Below are 18,016 nucleotides of genomic sequence, written 5' to 3' on the forward strand. Positions count from 1 at the left end.
GTGTTCGCAACTCTCGGCCCGCACTGGACAGTGTGCCGTCCACCGTGGGGTTGTGGTTTTTGCCCTTGTTGACTTGCTGTATCCCCATCGCGTCTTTTGTTTGCCGCACTGTTGGGGGCAGCTCGTGGTTCCGGCTCGCCGTTGGATTTCATTGGTTCATCCCATTGTGGAGTTTGGTGGGGCCGGCGGAGCAGGAAGGGCAGTCCGTGTCGCGGTGCCACTTAGTCTCTGGAGGAAGGTGTTTGGTCGCCACGCCCAGACACAATCTGTGCCGTTGCCTCTGTTTGGCTCCTCATTTCTAGAACCGCACGAGCACAAAGGCTCCGCCTGACCTGAGAACAGACCACGGGTCAAATTCATTTGTCCACAGATTTCTTCATAATTTACACTTTTCTGACCAACAATAGAGACGGTGCTTATTTCCATGTAATGCTCAACTGGAATACGAAATCTAGCAGGTGCCTTCTCTATAGTAAACGTCACATCGAGACGAGCGCTGGGACAACTGCAAAGTTGCTATGAAATTTGTAGTGCTAATAAACAGCGTCTGATAATGTCACGGGCTTCGGCTCTGTTTATTTCATTTACTTTGTTGGAGACCTGGTACCCTACGCAGGACATGTGTTATATGCAACGTGCATCGTGCGTGATTTTCCGAAAGCATGTTTTTGAATACAAGCGTGCCCAACTCCAGCTGGACCAAAACTCTACCAAAATTACCGTTTGAGAGAAAGGATCTAAGTTCCTGTTATATATCTATACGTCTAGCGGGTAATTTTCTGTGGCTGTGGCTTCACGAGGTGCATGGTTTTACCTCTCTTCATCGCAATAAAGAAAAGAGGAAACGGCCATAAACGCCGATCTCGTCACGGTCCCGGACTTGTCGACTCAATTACGCGGCGTTGTCGAGCCAGATGGTTTTGTTCCGCGTTGCTTCATCTTAACGCGACTGCATTTCTTCCACGAGACAGCCGCACAGCCCTTGGTGCTCCAAATGGCTCTGAGGGGAGGTAAATTTCCACTGGGATAATAAACAGCGGAAACACACAATGAGAAAGCAGCGCGGACCTACATCTCCGGTCGATATGAAAACACACTTACGTTCACTTATTGGATTCCGGGGGTCATTTTATTTCTGGAGGCCCACGCTGACAGTGATGAAGGAGGGACAGGGTGGGGACAAGGCCTCCGACATTCATTCCAAAATGGCTTCTGTTTTAGCTCATCCCTCAGCTGGGCCCCATAAATATTTAATCAGGAGCATCAGGCCTGTAAACGAAGAAGGGTGTCAGACAGAGAGGGCCTGAGCGTCCTGGGTTTAGCTGAGACCACGTGGGTGTCAGCGAGAGGCACCAAACTACATGCGGGCGTGTATTGGACAGTGTTCGTGAAGAACGCCCTTCATGCTCTGTGGGGGTGTGTGTGCGCGTGCGTGCGTCCGTACGTGCGTGTGTGTGTGAGAGAAAGAGAGAGAGAGAGAGAGAGAGCAAACATATGCTTGTCTGTGTGCGAAATGGCCTGAGCAGCCTGGAAAGGGCTGGGTCCCCGTCTGCTGGTAGTCTGCGATCAGAATGCAGGCACGCGCCTCGCCGAACCTTCAGCCGGCGAGGTGCCGGAGGACGGGGGGCTGGAGCTGACAACCTCGCACGGGGGACTTTCAAAATGTTTCTGGGTCATGCGGAAACAGCACAGAAAAACTCCACAGCTGGTAGAAAAAAATGTAGTAATACAAAAAAAAACAAATGTCAAAATCGTAGAAATAATTCCTCTTAAAATCGTAAATGAAAGCAACACAACAATAGCTATCCTGTTGTGCAAGTGTAAAATATATTTTATACTTAATATATTCGTAAGGAAATAGATAATGAAATTTTAATAAGAGCGCTCGAACACATCAGAAAGTGTATGTGTCCATGTACACAGACGGTTTTGGAATTACGTTAAGTTTCTGTTGCGTATGTTGAAATTTAGGCAAGTTGCAATTTACCTTACCCCCCATCCTTTTATCGCACCTCACGGGTTACGCATACATTTTTACGATGTTGGTGCACATTTAAAATATTATTTCTCTCAGTTCATATCATAAAAAGCACATAGAAAATCACTTTTAACAAGTACAACTTTAATGGGGTACAGCATAGATATACCCCGGTGTACGAACTCTCGGTTTACGGATTTTCGGTATAACGGCCCTAGAGAAGTTGTACCGATGTTCGGTATACAGTCTGAGCGCTCCCAGTATTTCAGACTTTTTTCAGGTGTTTCAAGTAGACTTTTCCCCAATGAGATCGAAGTCATGAGCCAAATTGGCAAAGGCTTTTCACCAATGATGTCAAAGTCAGAAGTCATCATAACGTATAATAACTTCTTAACGTTGCCTTGTCTTTCAGCTTGTTTTATTACAGTTTTCAGAAATGTTTTCCTTTTATTTCTTTAATGTTTCTTTGTCCATGTACCTCTATACATTGAAGTAGGCTCTCAAAATTTACCTTCAGATTCTGACTCACTGCTCCCCTCATCTCAGAACTGCTACGTGTTTATTATGCCTAATAATTCAGAATAAATGTTTAATAATGGAAAAGCCTGCATGCATCTATTTGTGTAATGTATACTGGTAAATGGCATTGTTCAAAAAATCACATGTCTGCGTACAAATCTCTCCTTCCGTTAATGTAATGCACTTTTTGTATTGTTCACTGAGATATACGTCGCTTTGGAGAAAAGCGTCTGCTAAACTAATAAAGGTAAATGTACCGTATGTACCTTTCGTATTTTAACGTGTACTTACCATATAGTAGTTTAGTAAACAAATTTCTGCCCTAATTTAGTCTTTTTAAATTTCCTTCCTTATTATGCTTAATATATTATCTTATTATGTCTAATATCATTACTATGTTTTGATTACAATTACCTGAGGCTGTTTTTAAGTGTTTGGAGGGAGGGTGAAAGCATTTTGGAATTACTTTAAGTTTCTGTTAGATATGTTGAAATTTAGGCAAGCTGGAATTTACTGTAACCCCCACCCATTTATCTCACACCCACACCCACACATCATCTGAAACCGCTTGTCCCATATGGGGTCGCAGGGAGCCGAAGCCTAACCGGCAACACAGGGTGAAGGGCTGGAGGGGGAGGGGACACACCCAGGACGGGACGCCAGTCCATCACAAGGCACCCCAAGGGGGACTTGAACCCCAGACCCACCGGAGAGCAGGACCCGGTCCAACCCACTGCACCACTGTGCCCCCCTCCCGTTTATCACACTTCATGTAACTATTCTTATGTTTTAATTAGAATTACTTGAGACTGTTTTTAAGTGTTCGGAGGGAGGGTGAAAAAATTCGTTTTAACAATATTTATCTTAACAAAATAACTGTTCTTTAAGGTGAAGGCATTTGGGGCGAAAAAAATGGAGTTTAAAAATGCTACATACATTATACAGTGTTTTCAAGGATACACAAAATAACATAGTTTTTTTTAAATGAAATGCTTTCCTTACAGAGCAAAAAATGTAAACCGGGGCGTGTGTTATACTTTCTTCAGCATTTCGGGGTAGACATACATGATTCAAGAAGATGCAATACTTCAGGGGTGGATCTGTGTTCTGGGAATCTGGAAATGCTTTGAAGCTGAAATAAGACTCTCCGGCATTTTCACAAGGTATTAAAAGGGAGGCAGTCATGAGATGGGAAAGAGAAAGAAGATGCATGACATGCGGATGGAAGTGACCCCTCAGTGTTTGCCTTGGGCCAGCTCTCGACCCAGTGGTTTCCATGCTATTCTGCATTCACTTACTCTTTTCATTGAGCTAAAACCTCAAGTGACGGACCCCAAATCTGGTGAATATCTTATAACATAGTGTAGCGGAGGGTTGAGAGGAACCTTCCCATTATCAGTTGCCACATAATGTATATTTTCTTTTGATCACATTTCATAACCATCTCTATTCCTTTTGTATTAATGATGATTTAGTTATTGCGCTGGGTTGTTGTGTAAGGAGATTGGAAATATTTGCTTACCCACCACGAAAATGTCTTACCTTGCATTTCACGTCCTCTGTGGGTTTGTGTGCGTTTCCCAGGAATGATTAAGGGTTTGTGACTGTGCTGCACAATAAGTGCAAACCTTGGAGCTTGAAGTGCAAACCTTGAAGTTGAAACTTATTGTTACAATATAACAGGAATAAAAATGAAATCGTTGTTTTTATAATGAGTGTTATAAAGGCTAAATTCAAAATTAATTGCATTAAGTCAACAGTTACACTATGAATTTCTCCATAACATTCTTGCATGTGGCTGTATTTCATTTTTTTTTTATACTGATTTACAGTATGATCTCTGTAGCAACACGTCTTGATGACCGAGCTGAATTCATGAAGAGTGGGTGAGGGGCTCATACAGGAAAATAATGTGCCTTGTCCCAAACAATGAATTAGTCATTCAAGCTGATGCCCCCCCATGACAACAATGTCTGCATTGTCTTCCCCAAGAATCCTCACAGATCATGATGTCATTCCCACATCATACTGAAGCTTAAATAAGCATTGATTTTATCCAGTTCCGTAATGCTTTCTCTACAGAAGGATCATTTACAGCGGTCTCACTAAGAGTCATGCCTCAGATTATGCATTTCAGAGTCACTCTTCCAGCAAATGCCTGATGTATCTTTTTCCCGTGATGATGGCAGCCATTATAATCATATTCATATTGGACATCCCTTTTTAACTGTTCTCCCAGAACAACTTACCAGATAATGACACAGCAGTACATTAAAGATCAGCAACTTCTGGTTGATCTTTAATGGTTACTTTAGTTACTGGTTGAGTAAATACAGAATGTTATTCCTATATGACACCCTACTGTACTTATTTTGCAGATATGTTGCTCTTAATTTCAGACCATGGCTTGCTATAGGTCACCCTAACCCCAAAGTCATACTACTGGACCCACAGACGGACAGTAAATATGTTGCAGTAGAAAGAATTTTAACTTAGAATTGAATGTTACAAAAATAAAAGTTCTGATCCTTTGTTTCCAAGCTGATATAGTGAAGAAAGTAGGATGTGGTGGTTGATGGAGTCAAACGAGATTGGGTAGACTGAAGAAAGGGAGGCCACTGTAGCCAACTGGAGAACTTTGGATAGTGCAAGGAAGGCAATTTCATTAGAATGGCTGATTCTGAATCTAAATGTAAGACTGTCAAGGAGTTCATTCTAGGTAAGGAGTGCAGATTGCCAGTTCTAGGCTGCTTGTTCCAGAGGTTTTCAAAGAAAAGGGAGAAAAAAAAAACTGGCTTGTAATTCTGGATGCAGTTTAGGTTCACAGAATGTTTCTTTAACAGCGGTGAGATGTGGGCTGTCTTGAAAGCAACCAGAGGAGAGTGAGGAACCAAAGATGAGAGAAATGAAAGGAATGACTTGTGGAGGAATTGGCTTTAAGACAAGGGAAGGGACTACATCACAGGAGCAGGGGGTGGTTCTGTACAAGAGCAGGAGGTCAGAGAATTCACTTTCTGGAAGGGATTTAAGTGAAACGAATGAGGCTTAGCAGGAAGTTCTGGTATGGATGGGGAAGGTGGATGTCAGGGGCCTTTTGGCAACGGAATAAAATGGAATAAAATATGTCTGTAAGGAATGAAGCAATGTCATTAAGAGTAAGGGTGAAGGAAGGAGGAGCAGGGGATAGGAAGGAAGAGTGGTGAAGAATTTGTAGGGGTTGTTGGTTGTGGACTGGTTTGTTGTGGAAGAAGACATTTTTGCAGAAGAAACAGCTGAGTGAAAAGGGGCAACAAGCTCCTTATAAATTGTTAATTTGTGAGAATTTGAGATTTTTGCTGTTTCCCTTCAGCAGCACAAGTGAGATGGGTTAGTTCTCTTGGCATGGAATATGTTAGATAACCCATAGGCTGCAGGTGTTATGTGCTGGTCTTGAAGTTGGAGGACAGACAGGGTCAAGGGAGAAAAAAACAATTTGCAGTGGACTATAGAAAGGTTAGGATGGAATAGGAGAAAAAAAGGAGGGCTGGAGAGATTTTCAGTCATGCTGGAATGTAGGGGAGTGTGTGAAGTAGAAAAGTAGAGCAGATATGACGATGGAAGGCAGGAAGGAGATGAAATAATGATCAAACGATGAAGTGCACCAGAGAGGTCCCTAAAGCATCAATTCCTGGAAAAGACGAGGTCAAAATGGTTGCAGGCCTTGAGATTGGTAGAGGACAGGCATACAGAGAGTCAAAGGACTGTAGAAGTGAGTAAAGGCTGGTTGCTTGAATGTCCCAAAAATATAAATCGTCACTCAGAAGAATCAGTGTTGGGTTGTCCACTGGGAGGGAACTCAATAAAATTTCAATGTCATCCAAAGTCAGCCAGGGGAGTCAGGAGTGTGGTAGAGAACAACCACCAAAGGTGCAGTTGGGGCAGCAATAGAAACAGAACTCAAATGAAGAGACACAAAAATTGTGCAAAGGAACAACCCAGTATTACCAGTTGAGATATATGAGCAAACCTGTTCCTCCACTGCTGGCAGAAGGACGAATAGTTTGAGAAAAGGAACAGCTGTGGGTGCAGCTGAATTTCCAGGGGTGAGCCATGTTTCAGTGAGGACCAGAAGGTCAAGTGATGGGTAGGAGGGTTAGGTCATGATGACGTCAGCCTTCTTCTCAGCAGACTGGGGAAACAACAAGGTTTTGACAATCTCAGTCGCAACACTAACAACATTATCAAGGTTTTTCTTAAGAGAGTTTGCTATACATGGCTTCCCTGGTGCCGTTTCCATACAAGATACATCCAGTACACCTGCAATTTATAAACATCTTAATCAGATTTACAGCACACAACTCTTGCACCCAGAAGCTGTTCTTCAAATTCACTTCATAAAGATTTTTCCATCATTAAAACAGCAACAAAAAACCTTTTTTTGTTCCTGCTAATAGCTCAAATTAAGCATTTTGTGTGTGGTGCTGGCTGTGTCTGTAAAGGCAGCTTATGGTGGAATAGGAAGAGCTGCTGCCTTTGTCTGAAGGTCACAGGTTTGAATCCTGCCTTCAGTAAGGTCTTTGCCATAAATTGCTCTAGTAAACATTTCCATGCTGTACAAATGGACAAATTATTGCAGGTGGCTTAATATTGTAAAATGATTTGGAAGGAAGTATGAGGTAAATGAAAAAAGTATAAATATATTTGCAAAGTCGTCTGATCTGCCTTTATTGTGTCATTGAATCATCTTGAAAATACTTAGCTCTCTAGATTATTAGAAGGTTAAGACATTTTACCTCTAAAACATGATGTAATCTCATTATCTTAAATCTAACAGCAAGTTTAGCTAAAAGGATTGAGAGGGTTATAATAGACTTGTGCAGCAGCTAGAGAGGATTATGGTACTAGTTATAAATACATCCCTGTGAAACTATTCTAATTATAAAACCCAACAAGATGTTACATCATTTGCAGGAATCTGAAATGGAGTCCGCAACCTCGCTTAGGACAAGTGGCTTCAGCCAATGTGTGTGTGTGTGTGTGTGTGTGTGTGTGTGTGTGAGTGAGTGAAATGCACTCTTCCCAGGATGGCTTTTATACATTTCCAGATAATCCAAAACTCACCCACTCACTCAGCACCATGAACCACTTTTCCCATTTCAGGGTTGCCATGGTCAGGACCCTGTCTTCGAAACACAGGCTACAAGGCTACGAGTCTAAAACATAGTATTTTCTGTTTGTGTGCATAAATTTGGCTCCAAAGTCTAAAATTGGAAAATATTTTACAGTCAAAGTAATTAAAACTTTCAAATGAAGCCATTATGCTCAACTACATCAGAAGTATAATAATAAATCTTTAAAAGTAAAAACAAACACGTATGTACATTGTAGGCTCACAGGGTATTATACTAATTAACTGTTGTGTTTATTCTCGTACTGTTGATTCAGTCATCCCATTATCTAATTGTAACGACACTACTTTGACATCTAAACTTTTGCTCTTAAGGTGCTTGACCCCTCGCTTAGGTTGTAGAAGTTTGCGAGCAGGATTGGGGTCCTGCAGAATGTGGTGGATTTCACTGCGCAGAAGGACAAAGAGTGTAGCCTGTAAGTTATCTATCAATACGCTGTGTGTGTTCGCTATGTGAAGCTGGTCGACTGCGGTTAAAGGTCAAACTTGCACATACAGGTTATTGGCTAATGATCGATATGAAAGAGATAAACGGAAAGGCTGCAAGGTACAGTTCTTGTTTACATACCGCAAGCAAATTTTTCAAAGTTGTTAGTTATTTTTATTTTTGCGCTGATTGTTATTAGGTAAACTTTACTGATTTCAGTAATAGCACTAGTTCTAATAAAGTGTCATTTTACTTTGGTACTTTAGAGCCATTGGAAGATTCAAGAAGGCACCAAAACATTCCAAAAAGCATCAGATCCTGAAAGGTACCGGAATATTCGGTCCTTGGAACCTGGTGCCAAAGTTTGCCAGAATGTGCTAAATTCAGGAACGTAGGATATATTTATTTTTTTTTAAAAAACTGACATAACGGGAGAAACTAACACCAAAAGTGTGATTAATCAAACAGAACTGAGTGGAAAATGCAAAAAAAAAAAAAAAAAAGCCTGACATAATCAAATTTTCGTTAAAATTTCTTGTAGATTAAATATGGAATCTTGTAAGAAATCTTAGTCTTTATTGATCTGTACAGCACATTGTTTAACTAGTGGATAAATTCAGTGGCTTATTAAATTCATTTTCTGTTGATCATTGTTTCTCTTCCATTTTGAAGATTTTCCTAAAAATCAACTGAAAATGTATCCTTATTTTTTGTCTATTCCAGTGAAATCTTAATACTGGTTCAACAATAGTAATGATTTAACCGATTTGACTCACGAAATGCCAGATTATCAACATACCAAACAACGAAACACTATTTTAACTATGTCGTGTAATTCCTTGCTATATGAACTGTTTAAAAGTCCAATTTTATGTACATGTGGTACAATCTGGCAGAAATCCAGATTAGTTTCACATCTCCGTGTATCAAATGTCAGATGCTGTAGATCATACTGTTGATTCAGGGAATATAGATGCCATAGTTCTGAGTGATTAACAATTAAAAATGTTGTCCTTTCGATTTTACTGGCCATCCAAATGCAAGTGTCTAACATAATGAACATTTTTGACTGTACTGTATATATTCTAAATAAAATGTTAAGTAACTAAAACACATGAAAGGTGTTGAATGCATAAATTTAATCTAAATTTCTCATTTGTCATTATTTTTCAAGCATTTTTAAAATTCTTAGACATCACACAAAGCTATATATTCCCACTATACAATGGTAATAGCTAAAACAGTCTAAAAACTTGTACTGTTTGAATTTATGTAAATTCAGATCCTAAAATTCATCATTATTCATATTATAATTTCACCATTAATGTTTCTTTCAAGATGGTCTTCTATTCTAGAATACACTTTGCACAAATATGTAGCTGCATGATAATTGAAGTCTTTGGGGTGTCTCATTTAAATATAATTGTTAATTGATATTTTACACCTTTTACATTAATCTGACAAGGTTAAGATGTTAACTAAAGTATGCATAATGGAACGATGTGGAGTCGCAGGCATGATTTATTCAACAAAACGACCTTGCCCATTAAAAAGGTGGTAAAAGCCCCAATGGTTTAGTTCGGATGGGGACGAACAGTCTGTATGGGGGAAGTCAGCAAGCCACAAATGGAAGAGGCTCAAGGAAAGAGCAAGACTGAAAACGGAATAGGTCGATGTAACCTCGGGTTAAATTAATTTAGCTGACCCTTTTCTCCAAAGCAATGTACAGTGTTAAGCTACTTACAATTATTTACTCATCCATACAGACGCTCCTTGATTTACGATGGTCAGTTGGCAATAGACATTCAGTAGAAACCGTACTTCAAATTTTGATTTTTCTGCAGACAAGCAATATGCGGTGCAATACTCTTTCACGATGCTGGGCAGCGATCAGCATCTCCTAGTCTGTTGCATAGAGGTGTGTATTAAATGCATTTTCAACTTACGATTTTTTTGACTTACAATGGGTTTCACGGAACGTAACCCCATCGTAAGTCGGGGGCCACCTGTACAGCTGGGTAATTTTACTGGAACAATTTAGGGTAAGTACCTTTCTCAAGAGTACTACAGCTGGAGGTGAGATTCAAACCTATGACCTTTGGGTCTAAAGACAGCAGCTCTACCCACTACGCTACCAGGTGTATGCTACCGTAGTTCATTTATAGTTGTTGTCTGCAACACTTTTCTTATTAACTGTACATTACTATGGCTACTTTAAATAAAAAATATTTGAAAAGCTGATGTTAGAAAAGGATGCATGGAAGGCTGTGTTGTGGGTTAGACAACGGTACAGTGACACACAATGTGCCAGAGGACGGTGTATACACAAATTCAGCTCGCGACTCTCAACGCCCATGACTTGCTTTCTGGGATTTTCTTCACACTCTCGCATTTTCCTCTAAGGAGGCTGAAGCTTTGCTGCATCTCCAGCAGTTGGTTGGTGTTTGTTTAAGGTTCATCCTTGGATTTCTTTTTAATTTAGTTTGATAACTACATCCGTTCTAAAATGAGCTACGTACCGAAAGTTTACTTCTGATATCCCTTTAAATGATCATGGGGTTTTTCACCTGCATATTGTTCGTAAAAAGAGCTTGTCAAAGGTGAAAAGGGTCTGACTAGATTTGTCTCGATTTCTGCCTTTACATCCTGAAAAAGCTTAAACTTACAGAATTCTACATAGATTTTTAACATCCACTGTACATGACATTACATAGTTGGTTTACAGTTATGTATAGATCCCTCATGGAGGATGTCCAAAGGAAATCTGGCTGTCTGCCTGCTTCAGGTCCTTCATTCCAATTCCCTGAGCTGTGAATTAATGACTGTGGACCGTGAGCAGCTAACTAATATACTTCGGATGTGAAAAGTGGGCAGACGAGGAATGCTGAACATAAGCGTGTCTCTGATGCCATTTATTGTCTGCAGCTGCTGAGCATTGGTTTGGAATTTTATGCTGTGACAATACCTTTCTGAGTCACCTCAGAGAACATCATTAAAAAAAAAAATATTAATAATAATAATTAAGATGGAATAAACATTGATGGGAACATTTAAGAAAATCACAGGACACAATAAATTTATTTAACTATATGCAGGGACTTAGTTATGCTCAGCCTAAGGCAACATGGGAGAACCATGTCCGAAATGTAATGGTTAAGTCAGTTACTTAAATCTTTGGGAAAATGTGTGTTCTTTCAGAAAGCAGCCTGAAGACATTTGAAAAGGATGCGTGAAAATTGGACTTTTATTAGTGGTATTTACAGAAACGGTGACTGGTCAGGGATAACAGTGAGGGACTTTAACACGGTAAAAGGCTGGATTCTCTTGGCAGGGTCATGCTCTCCCCTACCTCCAGGGTAGGTTTAAATAAAGGCTGATGGGAACATTATCCTTCCTCCCTCTCGCCTTTGTCACGTAAACAGCTTTAATAACATGTATACACTTACACTGGCATCAGTGAAGTGTTAATGTGATCAACGTTAACGTCCGATATTTGTTAGTAACGATAAACGATGCCTCTAAACAGCATGACGTCCACATCTTTGATATTTTATAATACTGTAAACACCCATGAGCTAAATTTCAACATATCTTGGCCCGGTGTACCGTGTGCCGTGTCTCATCCCTGTACCGGTGGGGTGGACTGGACCGCTGTGACTCTGCACTGGATGGACACTGTTATCAACACTGAGTGAATGAATATGAATGAAACTGTGAGTGAATGAAAATATAACATTAAAAGACAAGCTAGAAATAATGTTTTAATAATGTTTTTCTTACAATTATTATAACGTAAATTACAAAATATGTATTATTATAAATTATAAATATGTATTATAAAGTATAAAATGCTCATTATAAGAAATATTATAAAATATGATAGTATTGTGATGGTTATGTAAAATATTTATATTTACATTTACATTTATTCATTTAGCAGACACTTTTCTCCAAAGCTATGTACATCTCATAGAAAATACAATTTAAAAATAATTTTAATAATTTTAATTTAAATATACCTTTAAGTTTGTTTTTTTTTTAAATTATTTTTAGGTGGCACAATTTTCATCTGGGAAGCAATTGTTTTTCCCATAAGGAATAATGGTAATTCATTCGGCTCACAACAGGAATTTGCCTAACGGGGAGATTTCCTGGAAAGAATTAACTCTATAAAGAACATAAACCGACACTGTAAAAATGAAGGAACAAACACTGCAAAAAATAAAAGGAACAGGAAACAATAGTGAAAATAATCTCTTTGTGTCAATCTGCTGTACATAAAAAAAAAAAAAGAAAAACATTTTTACATATCACTGGGCTCCTCAGTCTTCTCTGTGTGCAGCATAGATGGGATATTGTCACAAACAAAGCAAAGACAGTGAAGGGGTGTGTGAGGGAGTGTGGCAGACGAGGGAGGGGCTTGTAACACACTCACACGCACGGAGACAGATGCAAGCGCAGAGCAAAATGTTACGGCCTTTTTCCGAACATCACCGGCGAGCAGATCGCAGAGAGAAGGAGAGCATCGTTTTGGAATTCGGATGTGCTTCCTCACCACGGACAGTCAAAGACCTTTCTGGAATTCCACATCACCTGGATTTTGATTACTGGGATGAAGTCTCCTTCCACGATGTTCCTCTCATCCGAACAGTATAATTGCGGTATGTCATTTTTATTAAGTCATGTGCAGGTTGTCTTTTCACCCTGTTCTGATGACGGAGCTGTTTTCACTTTACCAGGGGACCTAATAAAAAAACATGGTATGTGGAGCACAAGTAAGTAAATGGCAGCATGGGCCTGGACTAAGATAGATAGATAGATAGATAGATAGGAATTTCATTATTCATACATTATCCACATTTCATAATGTGTATGTACAATAGAATCATTATTAATTAGTCTATAAAATATTTCAGTGATAAATAACCAGAAAGCATCATTATAGTGTGCGTGTGCTCCGACGATGCCTTACAAACCTCAGAAGCGTGGATGTCGAAATCTGGGTTAGAGAATGAGGTGTTCTCATTTTTTGCCACATTTTGTTTCAGTCTGTTTTATTTACATACCTATACGCCCATACTTTGCCCGAAAGGATCAATTCATTTTGCGAGGGGGTCGAATCGCTATAATTTCTTGCATCGAAAAAATAGTAAAAAGGTATTTTTATGCATGACAAGGAGGTCCAGAGTTGTGCTGCAAATGTTGACACTGGGTGATATTTAGCTGATGATGACATTAAGGCTTCATTTATGCTACTGTAAGGGTATTCGTGTTATTAAAGTTGTTTGTATGATTATGGCACACCTGGGTGAGGATGCAGCAGCAAAAGATAGGAGGAAGGAAGGGCAATGTCCTCACGGCCCTTTTATTCAACCTTCGGTTACAGTAGTAGTGTGTGTGACACTAAGAAAATCGGTGTGTGTGTGTGTGTGTGTGTGTGTGTGTGTGTGTCTACCAGAAAGAAACCAATTCACAGACTTTCCCTGTGTCACATCCCTCACTGCTATCTCTAATTGGTCACTTTTCCTGTATACACACACACACACACACACACACACACACACACACACACACACGCACTTCGACATGTTTATTGCTGAGTTTATAGTTACATGTTCATAGTTTCCCAAAAGGATCAAGGTTCAAATCCCACTGCTGCTGTAGTACCTGTGATCAATGTAGCCGATGGTTCAACCTACGAATTTTTCGAGTTTACGATAGTGAGCCTGCGATAGACATTCAGTAGAAACCGTACTTCGAATTTCGAATTTTGATTTTTTTTCCCGAGCAAGCGATATGTGGTGCGATACTCTCTCGTGATGCTGGGCAATGGCAGCGATCCGCATCTCCTGGTCTGTCACCAAGAGGTGTGTATTAGGTGTATCAAATGCACTTTTGACTTACAATATTTTCGATTTACAATGGGTTTCGCAGAACGTAACGCCTTCGTAAGTCGGGGACCGCCTGTACTTACTCTGAACTTATACAGTAAAAACTCCTCTACTGTATAAACAGGCAGTAAGTGAGCAACTTATAAATCTGCAGAAATTATGTTATTAGGAATCACCAACACGTGGTTGAGTGCATATATGTGCTGTTGTACTCCTTCTTGTATTTCTTTGTCCATATATATGTGTGCGTAATAGGTTAAAATTCCATTTGCTGAATTATTAACCCTTTGCATAAATATAATACATAATATAAATAAATATAAATATAATACATAAGCTTTTGTAGCAGTTTTACATTGTATGGAACCTTGTTATTTATGTAGATATGTATATTATATATTATATATGAATAATGATTATTTATTATTATTAATTAATTATAACTGATATATGTATAATGTGTTATTGTATATGTATGCATGTTGCTATGTACATTGTATGGGACCTTGTTGTGCGAAAAACAGGTATCCTTACAGTTTACTGTAAAAAATGGTACTGTTTACTATAGTCTCTTAAAAAAGTGGTGATTACAAGCAGCGCATGGTGATCGAAAGCCCTTTGTTTCCGTTGCAGACTCATCAGGGTGGATTGGGAATGTGAGGCTATTTCTCAGCATCACACTCATGGGGGGGGGGCTTTCCTTTGTGACTCGTTACATAACGGAGACCACAGATACCCAAAACAGCTCTGGTGCTATTTCCGTTGATAGCGGCGGATTACTTAAGCATCCTTAAGACGTCAGAGGTACGACATGCAGCAGAGAGCTGCCGCATACGAAATTTTCCTACCTGCAATAGGATCTGCCAGGGATTTCTGCAATTACCAGCGTAGACGTACATGCACCCTAATAGGGCTTAGTCCTCAACTCAGGACAAACAAAAGCTGTTCGTAAGACAGGTAGGCAAACCGTAAGTGTATTTTTAGAATTGAACCCAGCAAGTTTACAGTTACAATCCACACACTGTAGTATTTGTGTATTTCACAATTAAATGAAAACATAACGAACGGTTGAGTTTACTTGAGGCGATGAATGAAAACCTGTAAATATAACACCGTAAAAATACTTGCAGTTATTCTTCAGTTGCGACTTTTTACAGACCGTATTTTTCGTGTTCGTGTGTTTCGGTCACCTGTAGGTTTCAATGATGTTTTGTTTTGTAATATCTAGCAGTGTAAGTCACCATGGTGAATAAGGTGTGTGGGCTCATAACACTACGTAGAGTTCATTGGACGTCGCTTTGGAGAAGTGTCTGCTAAATAAATCAATGTAAATGTAATAAGTGTTTATTCATTTGTGAATGATGCAAGGAGACATTTATGATCATTTCTATATTGAACTCTTGCAGTACTCAATTACAATATGTATGATCTTGTTCAAGTTGAGCTTAGTGTCATAAACTGACATTTGATCTTATTTGGGTTCTAGTGTAAGGGGAAGCCGATCGTGTAGTGGTTAGGGTTATTGCTCTTGGACCCAAATGTTGCAGGTTCAAGTCTCACCTTCAGCTGTAATACCATTGAGCAAGGTACTTGCAGCAAAAGTTACCCAGCTGCATAAATAGGTAAGCAGCTGAAAGTTGCTTTGGAGTTTGGTATCAGCTAAATGAAGTGATGTAAATGTGGTTATACTACAGTACTCTGTAGAGTCCTGTACCTCTTATGTAGGGTATTATGCATGAAGAAATAATCTGCAAGATATTAAAAGGGAAGTTCACCTCCATCGTGGGCATTTGTCGGCACCTTAGACCATTTTTATTTTCATATCTGCATCCATTCCTGAACAAGAAACAATTTAATTCGATAAACTTTCTACAATCAGCCCCATTTACTGTCAAGGATCATGTTAAAGGCCCTATGAACACCCTGCTGCTTTCTTTGGCAGAAGTTGCTCTACAAATAAGACTTCTAGAGCTGTTTTTCCCATCATTTATTTGCTCGTTAGTTTTACTGGGAAATTCATAAATCTGTTGTAACTAAGAAGCCCTCATTTTTTATTAGCAATTGTTTACAAATAATTTTTGTAGCTTTCGAGGAAAGTGTCTGTAAAATGAATGAACTCAAATATTACCTTTGACATTTAAGTCTTCGTTTAAAGCTACATTTTGAACTGCTGTTGGTAACAATGTAAAACTAGAGAGACTTCTTTTGGAGCATTTAGATCATCTTTGAAACGATAATTCTTTCCTTGAAAAATCCAGAATAATTAAAAAGGAAGCACCTTAGCCAACAACAGGCTGACGCACGGACACCTGCACTTTTAATTCCAAGCACCGTGTTGTTAATTGGTGTTATGAGGACCATGTGACTAAAACCGTTCTTCGATGGCGCTCACAGAATTTCTAGAAGGTTCCATTAAGCTAAATGTAACTGAACTGTTCTTTCTGTAAGAATTGCTTTCAGATTTGGGCGTTCAAGTTCAAATGTGGGTGGCATGGCGGCACAGCCGGCAGCACTGCTGTCTGGCAGCGTCTGGGTGGTGCGAGAGGACATGGGTTCGATCCCTGCTCAGTCTGTGTGAAGTCTGCATGTTCTCCCCGTGTTTGCGTGGGTTTCCTCCCACAGTCCAAAGGCATGCTGTTCAAGTTCCCCCATAGTGTGTGAGTGACAGAGAGAGTGTGTTCCACTGATGTATGGATGAGTGACCCATTGTAAGTAGTGTATCTAGCAGTGTAAGTCACCGCGGTGAATAAGGTGTGTGGGCTCATAACACTACATAGAGTTCATTGGGTGTCACACTTGAGAAAAGTGTCTGATAAATAAATAAAGGCACCTGAGAGGCATGGAGTTGGGAATTCTTTCAGTATTAGGTTTGATCATACATGGACACTAAGACAGACCCACCAACTGGTCTTCCCACACATAGTAAAAGTGAGTGGTGCGAAATGGCATTTAACAATGATCCGTTCCAAAACATTAAAATGATTTGATTCGACAAAGCCGACGGCAGAAGATTTATGCAAAATTCTGACCAATTTATTTACAAGTCGGGCATGAAAGTGCTTGTGAATTAGCTATTGAAATGACCCTGCTGGCTTTCCATTCCATAAATGAAACCCCTCCTGACAGCTTTCCCTTATTAACGCCTCGTCTTCTCTTGCAGCTGAACCAGAAGGCCCTGCATCGCGGATCTAGGACTTCACCATGAGCGTTATTGTTTCCCCGATGGCCAGCGAGGCCACCTCACCTATGATCACCTCCGTCACCCCTACCCTGGATCCCAGCTCCAAAGAGGACCAAGTTGATCTAGGAGAGGGCAAAGAAGGAGACAGGGCAGCGTGGGAACGGGATCCCACCCAGTGCCACCAGAAGCCCCCACCCCTGCATACAGGTGCTGACTGGAAGGTGGTGCTCCACTTGCCAGAGATCGAGATGTGGCTGCGCGGGACGACAGAGCGGGTGCGGGAACTCACCCACTCTGTCCACCAGGACTCCCTCAACAAGCACGTTGATGTACACCTAGTGCAGCTCAAGGTAAGAGCAGTCACTCTCACTCTTCCACATAAGTGTTTTACCATCAGTTTGTCTGTGTTCGTTCAGGATAAGCAGTAAAACTTAGAACCGGGTCTTTTACTACGCCGAAGACGGTAAAATGTTGCATTCCAGCAGAGATTTCGGCCAAGATTTGCGACAAACCGGGAAGTCTCTTTTCACGAGGATGGTTTCGTCAAACAGGGTTAAAATTACCTTGTGGGGTGCAGCGCAAAGACAGCAGTGTGAGAATAAAGTACTTTCAGGGTGAAATGTGTTACATGTGGCCCGTTCCAGACACTTGCACTTGGGCTTCCTTTTGTACTTGAACATACATACGTAAGTCTTGGGATAGATTGTTCTAAAGAATTCATGTACTGGGAACCATCAAAACATCCTCTTATGTTTAATATATTAGGAAGGGAAGGAGAGCGGAGTGCTCTAAAAGATCTGTATGCGTTGTCCAAAGCTGTTACGTAGACTGCGGAGAACTTTGAACGTGATCT

General features: G+C 40.2%; 1 protein-coding gene across 1 annotated transcript in view; it reads left to right on the forward strand.

Moving 5' to 3' along the window:
• The window catches only part of akap6 (A kinase (PRKA) anchor protein 6), a 140,043-nt gene that overhangs the window by 893 nt on the left and 121,134 nt on the right, over nucleotides 1–18,016 (forward strand). The window contains exon 2 of the mRNA XM_029250634.1: nucleotides 17,143–17,513. Coding sequence (XP_029106467.1) covers nucleotides 17,184–17,513 — 330 coding nt within the window. The 5' untranslated portion in view covers nucleotides 17,143–17,183. The remainder of the gene's footprint in view (nucleotides 1–17,142; nucleotides 17,514–18,016) is intronic.

Source organism: Scleropages formosus, chromosome 3, assembly GCF_900964775.1.
Source record: "Scleropages formosus chromosome 3, fSclFor1.1, whole genome shotgun sequence".
In the NCBI taxonomy this organism is placed as follows: Eukaryota; Metazoa; Chordata; class Actinopteri; order Osteoglossiformes; family Osteoglossidae; genus Scleropages; species Scleropages formosus.